Genomic DNA, 19,983 nt, shown 5'->3' with positions numbered 1-19,983 from the left:
AATTTGAGAATGTATTAGTGCTTTAATTCTTTTATTGGTTCTTTTAGAGTATAGGCATTTTGCCCTACTTCTGAATATGTCTCACTCCAGTTTATCTTTTTTTTTCTTTTTTTTTAAGATTTATTTATTTCTCTCCCCTTCCCCCCTACCCCGGTTGTCTGTTCTCTGTGTCTGTTTGCTGCGTCGTCGTCTTTGTCCGCTTCTGTTGTCAGTGGCACGGGACTCTGTGTTTCTTTTTGTTGCATCATCTTGTTATGTCAGCTCTCCTTGTGGGCGGCGCCATTCCTGGGCAGGCTGCACTTTTTTTCGCACTGGACGGCTCTCCTTACAGGGCGCACTCCTTGTACATGGGGCTCCCCTACACGGGGGCACCCCTGCGTGGCAGGGCACTCCTTGCACGCATCAGCACTGCGCATGGGCCAGCTTTCCACGGGTCAAGGAGGCCCAGGGTTTGAACCACGGACCTCCCATGTGGTAGGTGGATGCCCTAACCACTGGGCCAAGTCCGCCACCTCCAATTTATCTTAAATAGTAGCAAGAAAATATACATAGTTTATTGAATCAGTTATTTATCATTAGACATTTAAGTAGTTTCCAAATTCTGTTATATAGGTGATACTGTGCGGAACATCTTTGTATCAAAGTCTTTGTTCATATCTGTAATTGTCTCCTACAGATAAATTCTTTAAAATAAAATTGCAAGATCAAAAACTATATTTTTAAGGTTTTAATCTATACCTACACATTGATAAATTGTTTCATAAAAAGTTTAAACTAATTTGTTTGGTTCACTATTATATGTGAGTAGTTTTTGTTTTTAAATATTTTCACTAATACTGGACATTACCTTTTTTGCCTATAATTTGATACATGAAAAATGGTGATGTATTGTTTTATATTCATTTAATTTACTTTGTATACTATGAAAACAAGCATTTTCCACATGCTTATTAGCAATTTTTATTTCTTTTGTGACTGTCCTGTTCATATTGCCTACCCGTTTTTCCACTGGGATGTCTGTCCTTTTTTTCATAGTAAGAGCATTTTATAAATAAGCTTATTAATCCCTAAGCATGTATTGCAGTATTAGTAATTTGCTTTCTATTTTTATGGTATTTTAATAGCAAGTTTATCATTATTACATAATAATTTTTATTAACTGTGTTTTCTGCTTTGAATGCAAGACTATATTTTTTAAATCCAAATTATTTAGCGATGATTGAGGATTGTTAACCAAACTTTTTATTCCAAAGTATGTCTACTTTTTTAAAATCAGGATATGAAAAAACATGTGAATGAAGAAGTTACTGAATTTCTAAAGTTTTTGCAGAATTCTGCAAAGAAATGTGCACAGGATTATAATATGCTTTCTGATGATGCTCGTCTCTTCACAGAGGTAAAAACAATCATATTTCCATAAACTGCTAATTAATAGGCAGTAGCATTATTCTACAATGTGTGCTGATCCTATCAAAAGCATATGGAAATGGCACTATTGTTAATTTAGAAAACAAATATATATGTGGGTATTTTATTTACTATGTGTTTAAATAGTATAAATAGTAATACATCAAAATCATGTACTATAATACATTCGTATTTCTTGGTTTTTTTTTTTTTTTAATGATCCAGCTATTGAGAGTTAAATTTTAGTCACATGGATGATTTGATCTGATCCACTGATTTCCCTTGTGAGAATGGAGGAGTTATTGTGGTTCTTAGAAATCTTAATAATTGTTTAGAATTCAGTCACATAAACCTGTAGTCAATATCTTCATAGTAACGAGCCACAAATGATAAACTTTACCTGTGATTTCATTTGTTGACACTTAAGTTACTTGTTCAGATTTATTAGCAAAGCATATAAATTATCTTACTTGTTACCTTCCATGAGTCAGTGAATCTAGAATTGTAGAGCATTCTACTTGAAAACTATTAAGATATGTTTTTGTGATAGAGTATATCTACTAACACCATTCTAAATTTTGTAAGCCTTTAAAACTGGTCACTATAAATAAATAGGGTGGAGGAGGGATTAGTTTTACTGCTTAAAAAACAAACACTTTTAAAGATAGAATTGTGTTATGAATATGTACCAGAAGAATGAGGAAAGCCTAAAATAAATCATTTTATTTTTGTTTTTTTGAACCTAATTATGATACACTCAAAGAGAATGTTCTATTTTTCCTATTTTAATAGTACCTTTGAAAAAAATAGTGATTTTTTAAAACAAAAATTATATCCCTTAATTTCTTTTCTTTAAAATGACTTCCCAACTCACCTGGGAGAAGAAAGAGTCTTTGCAAATTTCTGCAATTCCCTACATCATCTGTCTCCTACTGCCCTACCTCGGCTTCATCATCTACAAATCTACCTCTCAGTTGTTCCACTTCAGCCTCCTGGCTTGGTCTCTTTACTGTTTTTTTAATACTCCAAGCATCATCATGCATTGAGGCATTTGCTATTCCCATTGTCCTGGAAAGCTTTTTCCTCATATAGCTGCATGGATTAGTGCTTTGATTTCTTTTAGTCTCTCTGTTTAAATGTCACCTATCAATGAAAACATTACTAATTACTCTATAGAAAATAGCATCACCCTCAGTGTTCCCTTTATTTATTGTTTTTTTGAGGAGTCTCATGTTTAGCTCCCCACCTGATCTTAGAACTGGCTGAGCCACCTCACCTTCCTTGGGTTTTCTTTGTCTTCGCTGCTCCTGTTTTCTCCTTTCTCAATATTTGGGGTTTATATATGGTCCTTAGAAATTCTCCTTGCTTTTTCCAAGCCAGTAATATATAACAATTGTTTTAATTTATTCAGTATCTGGTTTTATATGAAATGGGAAGGCCCTTCAAAGTACATACCTTACCATTCTATCAGAAGTAGCATGTCTTTAAATTTTTAAGTTTTAAAACATGTTTGATCCCATATTTTTCCTTTCTGGCTCTAAATAAAATTTAGGGAGCATGGTCATTTTCAACTTTCTTTGTAATGATAGATTTGAGTTGCTGTGTATCTGCATATGCTTGTGGTATACTTAACTGATTAGTAAATATCCTTCAGGAAGTTCAGTGATGGGGAAGAACCTGAATCTCTTGGCCTCCTGTGTTCATTAATACTGTTTTTAAAAGAAAAATAAAGTATTTAAAAATATATTTGTTAAATATTGACCTTATTATGTATCAGACATAGCGACAGAACTGTCTCAGATTTTCATTTGACTCTTTCTCCTTGCTTTATAATTATGGATTTAAGTATAATTCATTTAAAAGCATTTTGACACCAGGGCAGTTTAAATCAAGAAATATGTGCTAATAAATACCTAACCAAAATAGTCTCTGTGTCACAATAGACTCTGTGTTTTATGTTTACACTCTCCTTTCATGCTCAAATTCCAATAATGACTGCCATAGGAGGGGGGAGCTTAGGCATGCAAGTTAACTAACATAAATAAGGAACAAAGATACTATGTAGATGAGTTTGCAGTTGACTAGAGTTTTTAAAAACAGCTTTTTCATACTAGCCCACATATATCTTTGCATGTTAATTTCAAATGATATCCTGAACTAAATATCAAGATCAACTTTGAAAAGAGTGGATAGAGATGGGGGAATGTGAAAGTTAGCAGAGGTTGAAGGTTAGGGAAGAGGAGAGGTTGTATGAAACTATAGATGAATAGATGAAAGAAAAAAAAAAAGACTGGAGTAAAGTTATTTATTTGTAACTTGACACATTTTACCAGTGTCTGAAGTGAGAAGGGAAATTACAAAATTATGCTTATTGCAAAGAGCATTTGTGATCTAAAATATAATCCAAAAGGTTCAGAGGGTTCATTGACAGAAAAATAAAAAATGCATATCTTAGAAGTTAATATATGTATTGTTTTAACTATGAAGCTACCCCCCCAGATTACTCTGCTTCTCTAAGTTATTTACATGGTATCATTAGTGGCATATATTCTTGGGTAAAGCTGAATTTTATTTCTTTCCTGATTACATTTTCTAGTAAGTCATTAATATTTTTGAAGCAGTTTGGAAAGGAAGTAAATACTAAATATCTTTTTAATTAGTTATAGTTTTCATTTTTTATTTTGTTGATAGACCTGTAAAACAACTACTTCATTAATTCATTGTGCTTAAGAATCTTTTTAGGATATTAAACTTATTTCTAATCATTCATGTAACTTTTTATGGTAGTAAAATACATCGAAATTTTCATGTTACTTCTTTTGAAAAATAGCATAGAACATGTGTGTTTTCTCTGTTTAACTTTAAATTTTAATAAGATTGCTAATTTTAGTGTCATTAAATATCCATATTTTAAGCAGTAAGGTTAAAGAGAAATTGCTATGAAAAATAAATCACATAAAAGAATTTAGAATATGTCTGAATTGTTAGAAAATGAGATTAATTTTTCAAATGAATAATTATATAGCTACATGTAACAAGTATTTTTGCTTCATTTTTAGAGATGTATGGTGCAAATGAACTTTTCATAATTTTTATTTCTTAGCAAATTTTAAGAGCTTGCATTGAGCAAGTGAAAAAATACCCAGAATTCTATACTCTCCATGAGGTCTCCAGCTTAATGGGATTCTTCCCATTTAGAACAGAAATGGGGTTAAAGTTAGAAAAAACTCTACTTGCATTGGTAAGGTTTACCATTTGAAATTACAAACTTATATTTGTCTGAAATGTCATCTATAATGTAGATATTATGTTTTAAAATAAATATTGAACAGAAATGAACTATAACTTTAAGTAGTAATATAAATGTCTATTATATGGTTATAGTTATTCAGTCTGTTTCTCTTTTGTTTTTAAAAAATGCCACTACCAAATTTACTTCTTGATTTTCTTTTCTTAATTCCCATCATCCTTTAAATGCTCCTGAATCCCAACAGAAAAGCCCTTTTTTTTTTTAAGAGAGTCTGTTCCCAATCATATAAGAAATAAGTATGTATGATAGGATATTGTAGAGTACCCTATTATGATTTGTACCTCATAAAACCAGAAGCAAAATTTAAATTAGCAGGGAAGGTACCCTGACATCCTTGGATCTTTAAAAAAAAACCAAAACATGTGGTGGTTGTCAAAATATAAACATCTTGGTTTTAGGAGACTGCAAATTTTACATTTGCATTTAGTAGAGTTAATTTCAAGTGGGGAAGTGGCTGTGGCTCAAGCAATTGAACTCCCATTTACCATACGGAAGACCTGGGTTCTATCCTGGGACCCCTGGGTAAAAAAAGACAAAAGGCATCCCAAACTGGTGCAGAGATGAGGCACAGGTCCCCGAGCAGCGAAGCAATGCACCAAAAAGACAGTGACGCAACTAGATAGAAAAAAAAATTTCAAATGATAAGATACTTTCTTAGGAAAAAAATTACATTAATGTTTTCTCAATAAAAGATTCATTTTTCTTATTTAGGGCAATGTAAAATATGTGAAAACAGTGTTTCCCTCAATGCCTGCAAAGTTGCAGCTGTCAAAAGATAACCTATCTACCATTGAAACACCAGAACAAACAGCTGCAGGTATGCATGATGTAAGTAACGAAGTGGAAATCTTTGAATCTTCCAAGGTAATCTTCTTTGCTCACAAAGTACACATAACTAAAGTCCCCTTTGCAAATTTTTCCTTCATTATTTAATCAAAGAAATTTTCAGTAAGTATACTAAAGTAACAAGCTATATGTTGTTTTTCAGGACATTAGTAAAGATCCAAATGCAGAGAAGCTTGTTTCAAGATATCACCCTCAGATAGCTCTAACTAGTCAATCATTATTTACCTTATTAAATAATCATGGACCGAACTACAAGGAACAATGGGAAATTCCAGTGTGTATTCAAGTAATACCTGTTACAGGTTTGTGGTTTGCCAAGTCAAGTAATGCTTTCAAAGAGAGGTTGGAATGGTTCCACTTCAGCTGGCTAAACATGTTGTGATTGTCAAGCACAAAAATGAAAAGTCTTGGTTTAAAGAGGATATAAAAATTTGACATTTGCACTCAGTAGGTGTTTTAATATATAGGGCTATAATAGGATTAATGCCCATAAATCAGTTACTAGGTCTGTAGTATCTCTAGTCATGTTGGGAAGTGAGGGGTAGTTAAGTAATTATGGACTGTGGTAGCCAGAAATCCATGAAATGATGGTGGTATTCTTCTATCTTTTATTGAAATAAAAGGAATTCAGTACTTTACTAGACCATCTCAAATGTGTGAGTTTCTAGAACTTAATAGTCTGTTAGTAGAATCCAGAATTAAAGTAAGCCTATCCTTACAAGCAGTGCAGTAGTCTATCTTTTGACAGTAAAATTAGCATTTGCACATAAATTCTTCTATACAACAACTGATTCCCCTTAACTCTTATGGTTCATAAAATTAATTTAAAAATTTTTCATATCTTATAAGATTAATTCTGTTATATGTCACAGCAAAATTATAGTAAATGAAAGAATATGTCTGGTGAAACTATACAATTAGAGTTAAATGTAAAATTTTCATCACTGTTTGAAAGTATAATCCACTTGTAAATCGTGGGTAATAATGTGTTAGTAAAAGTATATAGTAAAGGACAGGTGGTTCTTTGAAAAAATATGTTAGAGAACATATTTCTTTTGTCTGTCAGATTTTCTTTCCCTTAGATCTATAACAGACCTTAAAGTTCTTCTAGTCCAAGGGTGGAAAATATATGAAACATGTGCTACCACTCTCCTATCTTAAGTGTCTTTGTTTAGTGATCCTTCTGTCATACATTCTGTTTTGTTTTGTTTTTTTAATATAATTTCTGGAAATTAACCCCTTTTTTCTTTTTCTGTTTTAAGGTTCAAAACCAGTTAAAGTAATTTATATTAATTCACCTCTTCCTCAAAAGAAAATGACAATGAGAGAGAGAAATCAAATTTTCCATGAAGCTCCATTAAAATGCATGATGTCCAAAAGCTCATCTGTTCCAGTCTCTGCAGTTTTTATGGACAAGCCTGAAGAATATATATCTGAAATGGATGTATGTAATGCTTTCTTTTTTCCTTAGGGTAATGTACTTGTTTTAAAGCATGAAATTTTATTGTAAGTCTCTAAACCCTAGTAGTTAAAAATACAGGCTTTGGAATCAAACTTAAAATTCAAGCTAGGTTTAGGTAGACTTTAGCAACAAACGTAACTTCCTTAAGCCACAGTTTTCTCTTTTATAAAATAAGGATGATAATAAATACTTCATAAGTTTGTTGTAAGGAGTAAATTAGCTATTATATGTAAAATTCTGAGCATGCCTTTAGGATGTATATATTAAGAATTCCTAACTCATAGGATTGTATTGGGATTAGATGAGATAATACATTTAAAACATTTAGAGCAGTGCTTGGCACTCTGTAAATAAATAGCTTTTATTATTTTGTGGGTTTTTAGGTATTTTTTTCCATAATTATTAAAATAAGATAGTCTGCAGAAAATTTTATTTATTCATTACACAAGTATTTATTGAACAGATACTGTTCTAAGCACTGAGGATATAGCAGTGACTAAAAATCTCTTGGGGCTTATGTTAGAGGGGAATGATGTAGATAATAAAACAACTGCAGGGAAGTGGATGTGGCTCAAGCATTTGGGCTCCCATCTACCATATAGGAGGTCCAGGGTTCGATGCCCAGGGCCTCCTGGTGAAGGCAAGCTGACCCATGTGGCGAGCTGGCCTGCACAGAGTACTGCCCCACACAGGAGTGCTGCCCCATGGGGAGAGCTGGCACAGCAAGATGATGCAACAAAAAGGGACACAGGGGAGAGATAATAAGAGATGCAGCAGATCAGGGAGCTGAGGTGGCTCAAGAGAATAATCACCTCTCTCCACTCTGGGAGGTACCAGGATCGGTTCCCAGAGCTGTCTAATGAGAATATAGGCAGACATAGAAGAACACACAGCGAATGGACACAGAGAATTGACATTGAGGGATGAGGGAGAAATAAATAAGTAAATCTTTAAATAAATAAATTAAAAAACTGCAAAAAAAAAATGCAGGGAGCTATAAATACAATGGAGAAAAATAGAATGGACTAAGGAGAAATAGAGAGATGGATGAGGGTAGTGCTATTTTAGATCCATCATCAAGAAAGCTCTTCAGAGGACAGGAAATATGAACAGAGATGAATAAGGTGAGGGAGCAAACAAAATTAGAAAATAAAATATAAAAAGTTTTTCTTATTTATAATTAAGAACTAATACTATTTTAAAGATATTAGTCTTGTCTTTTTTTAAATGTTTTTCTCTTTTCCATTTGCTTTTTAAAAGTCTTTATGATGGGTAAAGCATCATAAAGACTTTTTTTGTTTTCTTTTATATTTTGCTTTTTAATCTACCTGCAGCTTAAACTGGTGTGAGATAAATGGGCGTAACAAGTACTTGGAGAAATATGAATTAGGTTAAGAGGGATAAAAAGTGGCAGAGTGACTTCTTTAATGGCAGACCAGATAATTTGGACCAACCCCATTACTAATGACAACTTAAAATAACTGAAGAAAATGTAAAAATTTCTTTCCTAAAAGCATCCAAGAGCTAACAAGACAGAGGTGAATTACAGGACTGAGATCCTAAAAAAGACAAGAATCCAGGGAGGTAAGCCATTGGGGTCATTTTTGCCCTGGATATTTTCCAACTCTGCCAAGGTATCTAAGAAAATGAACTCTGCTTTTGGCAGCAGCACAGGACTAGAGAGACAAAAGTCAGAGATTGGTATTCTACCAAATGCTTGGATCCCACCAGGCTGCAGCCCAGGAGTGAACAGAACCAGAAGTAAATCAGCTTTCTCTTAGTTTGTAGCCTGTTTCTCAAGCTCTGAACTTGGATTAAGATGCTTTTGGATTGCAAATGTCTCCAGGTAGCTAACAAACACAAATGAAAAAGGTTCAGGTTTGAAGATGCTAAGATGGCAGCCAGTAACCATTACAGCTTTGCCCAGGGCACCTGCTTGCAGTACAGAGGCAAGAGAGAACTCCTGAAAGGCATCGGAGCCCAGGCCCATCACCTGTGGGGAGCAGCATAGGCAGCCCCAATGTCATTAGATGTAACATTGTCCGTTAACATCTGCATTTAGAAGTCCTCTGCTCTGTCAGATATATTGGAGGCCAGAAGACAATGGGACTACATCTTTCTAGTGAACAATGCCCTTCACTGTGGAAGTGTGATGCATGTCTCCCTGGGTTAAAATGAAGGAGCCAGTAGAGATAAATTCCTTTCTGGAGGCTCTTGGGGAGAATATATTTCCATGCCTTTTCCAGATTCCTGGAGATGCTTGCATTAATTACCTCCTGAGTGAATTTGCGTTTTCATCTTCAAAGCCAGCACAGTTTCACTCTTAAAGGAACTCTTCTGTCTCCTGATTAAATTTTCAAAGACCCTTATGATTACATTCAAACCACTCACATTATTTAGGATAATCACTGTTTTATGTGGTCAGCTAATTAGCAACATTAAATCCATCTGAAAACATAATGTCTCTTTGCCTTAAAATGCTTTCATAGGTTCTGGAGTCTAGAAAGTGGGCATCTTTGGGTGGCCATTATTCTGCCTCTGACAAAATTCTGAAGTGACTTCCTCAAACAGAAATAAAATTAATCCCTCAAGTAGATATAGTTGTAGAGAAAGGATTGGAAATCAGTGGCAACATCAGCAATAACAAATAAAAATAAATATGTTTGATATATATAAATGAATAATGAATGAAAATAGAGTATAATAAAATTGCAATGTGGGGGAAAAAGCAAATGAAAATGTTTCTTAAAGATATCATTTTGAGCTTCAAATTATTTCTACAATAATATTTTAAATACAGGATCCAGAAAACATTTAAACATAACTGACTTGGGAGGAGATTAGATACTGTGAGCAAAAACTGTCAACATAGTGACCAAAGAAGTAGATACACAGAGACTCTAGATCCTAGCATTGTTATTGGCTGACTGTAAATCAACTGTTTAATTATATAACATTCAAGGAAATTAAATGCTTCCTTGAAAATGTCAGAGGAACAGAAACTTTAAAAAGAGGTAGCAGAGGGAAGTAGCTGTGGCTCAATCAGTTGCGTTCCCATCTACCATATGGGAGACCCTGGGTTTGTGTCCTGGGGCCTCCTTGTGAAGGCAGGCTCGCCCATAAGCTGCAGAGAGCCTCCAGCCTGCAAGTGCCATGGAGTGCCACCCAGCCCACAAGCACCACAGAGAGCTGACTCAGCAAGGTAACACAACAAATAAAAGGGAGACAAGTAAAAAAAACACAGAAGAATGTGCAGCAAATGGACACAGAGAGCAAACAACAAGCAAGCTGCAAGGAGGGTGGGGGATAATTAAAAAAAGGGGGTACCAGATTTGAAAAAGAACCAAACAGAAATTTTAAAAATAAGAAGTGTACAGTAAGTTCAGTTCATAATTCTATAGTGTTACTGGCATATTAGATAAAGCCAAAGAGAGATTAGTGAACTGGAATATGAGTTTGAAAATTCAGACTGTCCATAATGAAGCAGATGTACAAAAGGATAGGAGATATACAGGATAGGGCAAAAAGTATAGAGAATACATTGAGAATGTCTAACATAGGTGTAGTTGAACCGAGAAGGACTGGCATGAGAGAGCTAATGGAACAGAACCAATACTTGGAGGTCAAAAAAAATATTAAAGACAGCAAGAGGTGTTTTTGTTTGTTTGGTTTTTGTTTTTTTTTAAGGTACATTATCTATAAAGAAAGGGGAGCTAGACTGACAGATAACTGATTTTCAACACCAACAACATCAGGGGACATTTGAACAATATCTGTTTTGCTCAGAGAAAGTAACCCACTCACTAAAATTCTATAATCAGTGAAAATACCATTCAAGAATAAAAATGAAATATTTTCAGTTAAAAACGGTGTTTGCCACCAGTTGATCCCCATTAATGGATATTCTTTACACACAAATAAGAGTAATCCCAAATGGAAGGAAGATGGTGAAATGCAGGAAGGAATGAAGAATAAAAGTGAAAATAATATGAATGGGCTTTAATTTTTAGGTGAATGCAGGGGAACTTAAAAGGTTGAGTTCTGAAAAGACCTGGCCCTAAGAATTGTAGAAACTAACCAGCCAAAGTTCCCTCCAAGACCCTCCCTAAGGAGAGATCACTGGCTGTAAAATGCAAATTGAGTGGAACAAAGACATTAAAGGGAAATAAACTAGGAATTTTCAGAATAAGTGTGGCAGAGGGAACGAGAGGAAACAGATTTCAGAAAGAACACAAACCTACATTCATACATACTTTGTCATAATAATGAAGGGTGAACATAGAGCCAAGAAGCTAGGAAAGCTATCTGGCCCACCTCCATACAGGATCCTTCTCCTTCAAACATGATTGTTTCATGTAAAGCTGAACAAGGATTGTTGATGTAGGCCCTTACAGAGGTGTTAAGGAAAAGAGAGAGTTTAATTGCTATAACATTCTTATATTAAGTAAAGGTAAGCTATAAAGACATGTCCACAGAACAGAAACTAACATGTTAACCTTTTGACCTAAAACATTAGGCTATTAAAAGAATTAAAGAAGATCTCAATATACAGCTATGGTGCAATCTTGAAGATTTATAAAGTGAAAGAAGCAGGGAAGAGAACATTTCATGTAGTGTGTTACTTTTATTTATGGAAAGGGGAGAATACAAATATATACACATATTTGATTATATTAAAAAAGAAGAAAATCCACACAATGAAGCAAAACCCAAAACTATGGAAAGGTTAACTGTAGGGAAAAGATGGGACAAAGTAAGATAGAAATGGCAGCTAGATTTCTCTGAATGTCCTTTGCTTAATAGTTTTGGCTTTTGAACTATGTAAATGTTTTATGTGTCTATAAAACAAAATTTATCAAAACAAAAAACAAAATTCTACAAATGAATCCCCTGTATGTCAAGTTGGTGTAATCATTTAGAGAAGAATTACTTCAAGTGATTAGAAACTTAGTAATTTTGGAAGCGGATTTGGCTCACCTGATCGAACGTTTGCCTACCACATGGGAGATCCAGGGTTCAAACCCAGGGCCTCCTAACACATGTGGAGCTAGCCCATGCGCAGTGCTGATGCTTGCAAGGAGTGCTGTGCCACACAGGGGTGTCCGCACATAAGGGAGCCCAACACACAAGGACTGCTCCATAAGGAGAGCCACCCTGTGCAATAAAAATGCGGCCTGCCCATGAGTAGCACTGCACACATGGAGAGCTGACACAGCAAGATGACACAACAAAAAAGAGATACAGTTTCCCAGTACCGCTGACAAGAATACAAGTGGACACAGAGGAACACACAGCGTATGAACACAGCAGACAACTGGCGGGGGTAGGGGGAAGGAAAGAGAAATCTTTAAAAAAAAAAAGAAACTTAGTAATTTGTGCATCCATAATAGTTTATATTTTTAAGTTCAAAAAGAACTGAAAAATTCTCAGGCTGCATTTAGTAATCATATTGGTAATGATACTGTTATTTTGAACATATTAGTATGATAAAGCAAAAAGTAATTATGTTTATATTAGGAGCCAAGAGAGATACAAATGTAAAATCAAAGAAGTTAAGTAAAAACCCTATTAGGTTTTACATTTGCGTAGAAAATATTTGTATAAAATCATGAATTTTCTCCTTTACAAAAGAAGGAAGGAAGAAAGAAAAAGAATGGGAAGAGGAAGTAAAGGAAAGAGAAAAGGAGAGAGATATAGTTCCCATCTCTACCTATGAATAGGCCTATATGCATTGACCAAGCTAGTAATAGTGAACAACCCAGTTCTCAAATTAAGGTCTCTAAATATCATCTTCCAAAAAAAAGGAATCAGGGCTCCCTAGAAACTTGGCCAATTCCAGACAGGAAATACATAAGAGGAGCCTGGAACATTTTGTCATACAAGAGAACTATCCAAAAATATACTGGAATTATATCAGAAGGATGCCCAGTATTTTCAGGACTTGGAGTTGTCCTGGGTGGTACTACAGGGACAGTTGCTGGACTACTATTGTAGGTCCTGCCATGGCCCACTGGGTGGACTGGTTGAGAGTATAAACTGCAATGTAAACCACTATCCATGTGGTGCAGCAGTGCTCCAAAATGTATTCACCAAATGCAGTGAATGTGCCATGATGATGAAAGAGGTTGTTGATGTGGGAGGAGTCAGGTGAGGGGTGTGGGGCCTATATGGGGACCTCATATTTTTTTAATGGAACAAAAAAAAAAAGAATGCCCAAGCCAACTTGAAAGGACTCCCTCTGGCCAAGTATGTTAGTCTGACCATGAAAAAGAATAATTACAGTGTATTGAGATATATGAAATATGTTAAAATCCATGAATTCATAATGATACTTTTAAAAACTGCTGTTCAGCTTTGAAAGATGCTATAGCATCAGCTTATTCTGAAACTGATAGAGAAAAAAAAATTTATCTTGCCCTTCAAGTATGAACTGTATTTGAGAATAGTGATAGAAAATAATCATCAATATTTTGCAGCTCCTAGTGAATTAGTGAGTCTAGGCAATGATTATCAACAACTGCTAAAATCATTACAAGGAAGACCAATGGGGAATTCTGTAATGGATGGATTAGGTTGACAATACTTGAACCCAGTGACAAACTGTAGTAGCACAAGAAGAAAGACAGCCAAACATTATTAGCCTCCTGATGACAACAGGCTATATACAGTACCAGATAAAATATTTTGAGGTAAAAGAAATCATACCTGAATCTGTTCAAGGTGCTAAATCATATTACCAGGAAATACAGGGGATAGAAGAACATGATAAACAACCTCGCACGAATATAAGTCCGTAGAATCCAGAATGTGGGAAACTCTACAGGCCAGCTGATCTGGTTTCTTAGATAAATAAATGGTAGATATGGGTGGGTGGTGTGGAGGAAGGGCAGAGACATTTAACAGAAAAAAGAAAATTAAGAGTCATATCATCCAAATGTGGTATGTGAACCCTTATCCCAATAAACAATTGTAAAAAACGTGAGACTCGGGGATTTTAACGCTGATCAGATATTTTAGGTTGTTAAGGAATTAATTGTTTTTATTGTGATAAATGATATGATTATATTTTGTAGGAGATTCCTTATCTTTTACAGCTACATACTGAAACATTTACAGATAAAATGATAGGATATCTGGGATTTGTTTAAAATAATTTGGAGAGAGGCAGGGCAAGATATAAATAAAACAAGATTGGTCTTATGTATGTTTGAAATTTTTCAAGTTTTAAAAAGTGGATAAATTTAAATGAATACTGACTGTGTAAAGCATGAACTAATGTCCTATGAGAATGCTGCTTAGTTTTGTATACTGTTGATGTGTTGGTTAATTTTTAAACTGTGTGCTAACTGCAATAAATTATATAAATTGAGAAAAAATGTCATATGAGATTTAAATGCTCATATATAATTAAATTATAAAACAGCATATTGAGCCAGAAGAGGGGAGATAGAAGTCAGGAATCTTAGGATTCTTATATTTTGTAAGAGGGGTAAAACTTTTAACAGTGGCCTTTGATATTCTGGGATGCATGTAGTAATTTGTAGGGTAATAAAATAAAGAGTGTAACACTTCTAAACTAATAAGGGAGTAAGTGGAATGGCAAATAATTCAGTCCAAAAGGAGGCATGAATGAAGAGAAAAGGAGTGCAGAAGGGGTGGAACTGATAAAAAGAAATACTTCAGATTTTAGATTTAAACTAAAAAATATCGGTAATTGCATAAAATGTAAATGGATTAAAATAATCCACTTAGAGGACAAAGTTGCCACACTCAATTTTAAAAAGTCCAACTATATGCTGATACAGGAAAATACATGTAAATCGTAAGGATGCAGAAAGACTAATACAGACATAAAATGCCATTTAAAATACAGACCAGAAAGTCCTCATGGAAAAGATGGCTTTTGAGCAGACACTTGAAGGACTAAAGCAGTTAGCCATGTGGTTGAAGTAAAAGTATTCCAAGCAGAAAGAAAAGCTATTGCAAAGGTCCTAAAATGGAAAAGTGCTTGGAATATCTGGCACAGTAAGAAGCCACTGTGCCTGGAACAGAGTGGTAAGAACCTATAGAAGAAGATGTAATCAGAGATAAGGGAGGGGCATGGGGACCAAATCATGTGTAGCTAGCACCTTGGAGGCTCTCAGAATTTTTTTTCTTTTTTAATCTCTAATTACTGAACACTCTTATTTAGATAATTTGTTGGTTGACTTTCTAGGGTAAAAAAATCTCTCAAGTATTGATGATGTTCTCTCTTCTCCAACAGATTTCTCTCTTTTCTGCTTTATATCTTTGTGCAGTGTGTAGAATTCTGGAGTAGTGTTAATAACGGTTATGTTAGTGAGCAGGAATCTCTTATGCTGGATTTTAATAGGCAAGATTTTAGTGTTTTAAAGTAAATAAATAGATTACTCTCTTATCAATGTTCAGTATTTTTTATCCTAGTTTTCTAAGAGGTTTTGTGGGCTTGTTTCATTAATCAGAAGTGGGTATTCAATTTTTAATAAATGCCTTCTGGGGCTTTATTGTGATCATTATATAGAGATCATTATATTAATTTAGGATTAAATCCTGGCACTACTTTTTACTATCTGTATAATCTTGGACAAGTTACTTGACCTCCCTCAGCCTCAGTTAAAGTATAAAATGTGGATAATAACATAAGGACCTTCCTTATTGAATTGTGAGGATTTAAATGAGTTGATACATATGCATGCTTAGAATAGTGTCTGACATATAGTATTCCCTCAATAAATATTAGCTGTTGTTATTGATGTGGCATATTATATCAATGTGTTTTCTGGCACTAAACTATCTTGGTGATCCTAAAGTCATGCATGATGTGTATTTTTAACTACATCGCTAAATTTCATTCTTTGTTGAGGTTTTTACATTGGTATTCTTAAACCTGCCTGGTCTGCAAAGTTCCTTTTTTTTTTTGTTTTTCATCTGTGTCAGGTTTAGGTGTCAGAGTTATACTATCATCAAAGAATAATTTCTGAAGTTTTCACAGTTTAAGTTTTGACAATATTTTATATAGTGCGTTATTTGAAAGAACTTTCTGATAAACACTCCTGGGCCTAGTACCTTTTTAAAGGGATTGTTGGACAGATTTCTTCCCTTCTATCTTTTTCCACCGTTATTACTGGAATATTTTAATTTTCTACGCTAGTCAATTTTTATGATTCATATTTTGCCAGAAATTTCATCTATTTATTCAAGATTATTGTCATAAAACTAAATATTTAATTGCTCCAGTATTTGTTCCTCATTTCACGATTTTACAATTTATTTGCATGGTGATGGACAGTCTTATTTTAAAAAAACAACTCCTGTTTCTGTCCCTTTACTCAATATTTTGTATAATTTGTATTTTCTTTATTTTTTTCTTTGTTTATTTTGCCAGAGATTTTCCCCCAATGAATAAGCTGTTAAATTTGTCTTTTCTTTTGGGAACAAGAAAATTATTTTTTAACTCTTTAATTTTTGGCTTTATTAAATTTCTTCATTTTAGTATTTTCCTATTTTCTTGAAAAGACTATGAATGATACTGTGAAGATAACTTTAATAATATTTCATGAGTTTTACTATTGAGTATTCTAAATTTTGTTGTATTCTAAGTATTCTGTAATTGTTTTTGTTCTTTTATCCAACAATTTGGAGTCTTTTTAAATTTCCAGCTGCTTGGGTTTACTGTTGTTTGTGTAAACTTTTCCTAATGATTTTTTATTTTATTTCCTTCTGTACAGAGAATTGATGATCTTAGTAGTTTCTGTTTTGTGCCATTTTGAGGTTTTCTTTGTTGATTAATTTATAGTCCACTTTTTAAAATACCCCTTGGATTCTTTGGAGGGATATATATATATATATATTTGGAGGGATCTATATATAGTTTTTCAGTCATTCAGATTCATACCTTCTATATTCCTATTTATTGTTACCTGATTAGAGACAGTGTGTCATTGACCTAGTACAATTGTTTCTTTTTTTTAATTAGTTTTGACTATATATTTTTATTTTATTTGTCATAATTCATGACCACTGTCTATTCATTATATAGATTTCATCTGTTTTCAACATGACATTCATCTTTTTCCTGTTTTTTGTTTTTTGAATTGAGTTCTGCTTTGACATTAATATTGTTATTCTTCTTCCTCTTGTTTCTTGGTGTCATGTCCCATTGTTTTGTTTTTATCCTTTTTGTAGTCATTTGTGTAGGAATACTTTATAAACAGCAGGGTTTGTTAACTAAATCTGGTATCCTTTCATTTTAGTAAGAGCAGCCATTTATTGGGAGGCTAATCATTTTGTGCCAGACACTGTGCCAGGGAATTATTATATACAATTTTTCACTTATCCTTAGAGAAAACCTAAGACAATGACTATTATCCCTATTTTAGAGGTGAGGAAATGGAAGTTCAGAATGGTTAAGTAACTTACATAGGCAGTTAATGGTCCTTCTTAGTTACTACCTGATTGCTATTAGAATCTTTTTCTTAAATCCTAAAATGTAAAGCTAGTGGGTATGTATAGCCTATAACCAAATTTCCATGACTATCTAAAATGTCTCTACCAGGTTGAGGAGAGCTTTCTGCCACTTGTTTGTCTATTTGGGGAGGGTAAAATTTTTTACTGAATAAATAAATTAGCTATCTGTAGTTCTTCCCTTACCAAACAGGACATGAAAAACTATAACCAACCTCATTGTAGTCTCAGAATACAATAAATCACTTCTTGGCCATTTCTGACCCATCTTATATTACTGAGAGTTGTTTTCCTTGAGTTGATATAGAAAGAATGTCAGATCTATGTTAGGAATGAGCAAAATGCTGGTGACACTTTCTTGATTACATTAGAAAGGAGCTTCCTCACAGCAGCAAAGAGGCTTTCCTCCTTCTAGTCCTCTAAGAATGTGTGAGGATGGAAATTGACTGCCTGTTTGACCCTACATTTCTACTTTATGGTCCTGTCAATTTTTTAATTAGTGGAATTACCTCTTGGGATGTGATTGTTCATAAGTATTCTGTTTCCTGTGCTATTACAACTTAGCAGATTTGTCTTTATTTTCTTGAACATTTCAATGGGAAAATGAAGTTAAATACATTAATTGCTACTAGTTTTCATCTTAAGCAAGAACATTTCAAAATTATTGTAATTTTTTTAAACATTTTTTATTTTGCTAATCATTTACCAATTTATTTTCTTCAGACATCTTATGAAGTTAATGAATACCGAAGAATTGAGACTCTTGAAAATTTGGATCTGGATTTTGATGATGATGTCACAGAACTTGAAACTTTTGGAGTAACTACCACCGAATCATCAAAGTCACCAAGTCCACCAAGTACTTCTGTAGTACCCAACATAGCAGATATTCCCATAGCTCCCAAAGTAGCAGCTACACCTATGGTACCAACAACTGTACCAGATATTTCTGGTAATTCTAGAAGTTTAGCTCAGATGCTGATGGAACAACTGCAAAAGGAGAAACAACTGGTGACTGGTATAGACTGTGACCCTGAAGAGTTAAAAAATAAAGATGACCAAGGAGTTGTACCATGTGATAAGGTATCAAATTCTGACAAGTCTTTGTTGCAAGATTGTGAATTGAAAACCTCTGCTGCTTTACAGTTGGAAAATTCTAAGGCAACAGAAATTGAAACGTCTAATAAGAATGATATGACTATTGATAAAGTATATACTGATGAAAGAATGAATGTTCTAGAGAACACAGATAATTCAAAGGAAAAGACTGTTATATCAGAAGCAGCAAAAAATGAACATGGAATTCTTTGCCATAGTGATACAGATGAAGACTGTTTAGTCATTGATACAGAGTGTAAAAATAATAATGGAAAAACAGCTGTTGTAGATTCTAATTTAAGTTTGAGACCAGCTAGCCCAAATTTTTCTTCAGGACAGGTTTCTGTAGGAAACCAGACTAATACTACTAGTTCTGAAGAGTCATGTGTTTTAAAAAAACCTATCAAAAGAGTATATAAAAAATTTGATCCAGTAGGTGAAATTTTAAAAATGCAGGATGAACTCTTAAAGCCAATTTCCAGAAAAGTACCTGAATTGCCCTTAATTAATTTAGAAAATTCTAAACAACTTCCTGCTTCCGAGCAATCATCTACCCCTTCAGATACCTCTAGTTGGCCAAAGTCTGTATGGCCTTCTGCATTTCAGAAACCGAAAGGACGTAAGTAAATATTTTTAAGGAACTTTGTATGACCTCTTTTGCCTTTTCCTTTTAGGTTTTTCTCCCTCATTCACTCATTTTGTCTTTGTTTTAACCTGTTTTATAATTGTCACATAATCATTGATATTTCATTCTTCAATCTACTAATCAGTGTTTCAGCTTCGAAAACTTCCTCCCTAGATATGTACCCAAATGTATATGGGTTTATTAACCTATGTTTAGCCAACATGTAAGTCGCTGATAAACTATAGATAATGTGGTTCGCCAAACTGGTCAAAGAAGAGTGAATCAAAAATAATTATAATATTGATAATCATAACATTGATAAATCCAAAATACTTGGTGTTGAACTGTAGTTTTGTACTTTTTCATTTTGCCAAATAAATATAAGCTGCTCTTCAGCGCTGCCAAAGTTTGGAATAATATTAAGTTTTGAACTCTTTTCTTTTTCCCACTTAATATGCTATCTCACTAATTTATACTTTGCCTAGAATTGCTAAAAGTAGTAGTTAAAAGGAAGACAGCTTTAAAGCTTTGATTGGAGCGCTTGCTGTAATTCCAGTAAAAGTAAACAGAAATTGTTAATAGTGGTAGAGTCAACTAGGCAAAGGAAGTAAAAAGTTAAAGTTGATAGGTATTTAAAATATAGATTTTTTCTGGGGAGCAGATGTAGCTCAGTAGTTGAGCACCTGCTTCCCATGTACGAGGTCCTGGGTTCAATCCCTGGTTACCTCCTAAAAAAAAAAAAAGAAATGCAGA

General features: G+C 33.9%; 1 protein-coding gene across 2 annotated transcripts in view; it reads left to right on the top strand.

Moving 5' to 3' along the window:
* The window catches only part of ICE2 (interactor of little elongation complex ELL subunit 2), a 63,541-nt gene that overhangs the window by 10,901 nt on the left and 32,657 nt on the right, over positions 1-19,983 (top strand). For both annotated transcript variants that reach the window (XM_058294290.2, XM_058294291.1), the window contains 6 exons: positions 1,277-1,396; positions 4,511-4,648; positions 5,429-5,545; positions 5,706-5,865; positions 6,826-7,007; positions 18,231-19,224. In XM_058294290.2, the coding sequence (XP_058150273.1) occupies positions 1,277-1,396; positions 4,511-4,648; positions 5,429-5,545; positions 5,706-5,865; positions 6,826-7,007; positions 18,231-19,224 (1,711 nt within the window). The remainder of the gene's footprint in view (positions 1-1,276; positions 1,397-4,510; positions 4,649-5,428; positions 5,546-5,705; positions 5,866-6,825; positions 7,008-18,230; positions 19,225-19,983) is intronic.

This window comes from Dasypus novemcinctus, chromosome 3 (genome assembly GCF_030445035.2).
Source record: "Dasypus novemcinctus isolate mDasNov1 chromosome 3, mDasNov1.1.hap2, whole genome shotgun sequence".
Classification (NCBI taxonomy): domain Eukaryota; kingdom Metazoa; phylum Chordata; class Mammalia; order Cingulata; family Dasypodidae; genus Dasypus; species Dasypus novemcinctus.
Note: the sequence above shows the minus strand (reverse complement) of the source record. Positions and strands in the feature narration are given on the sequence as shown.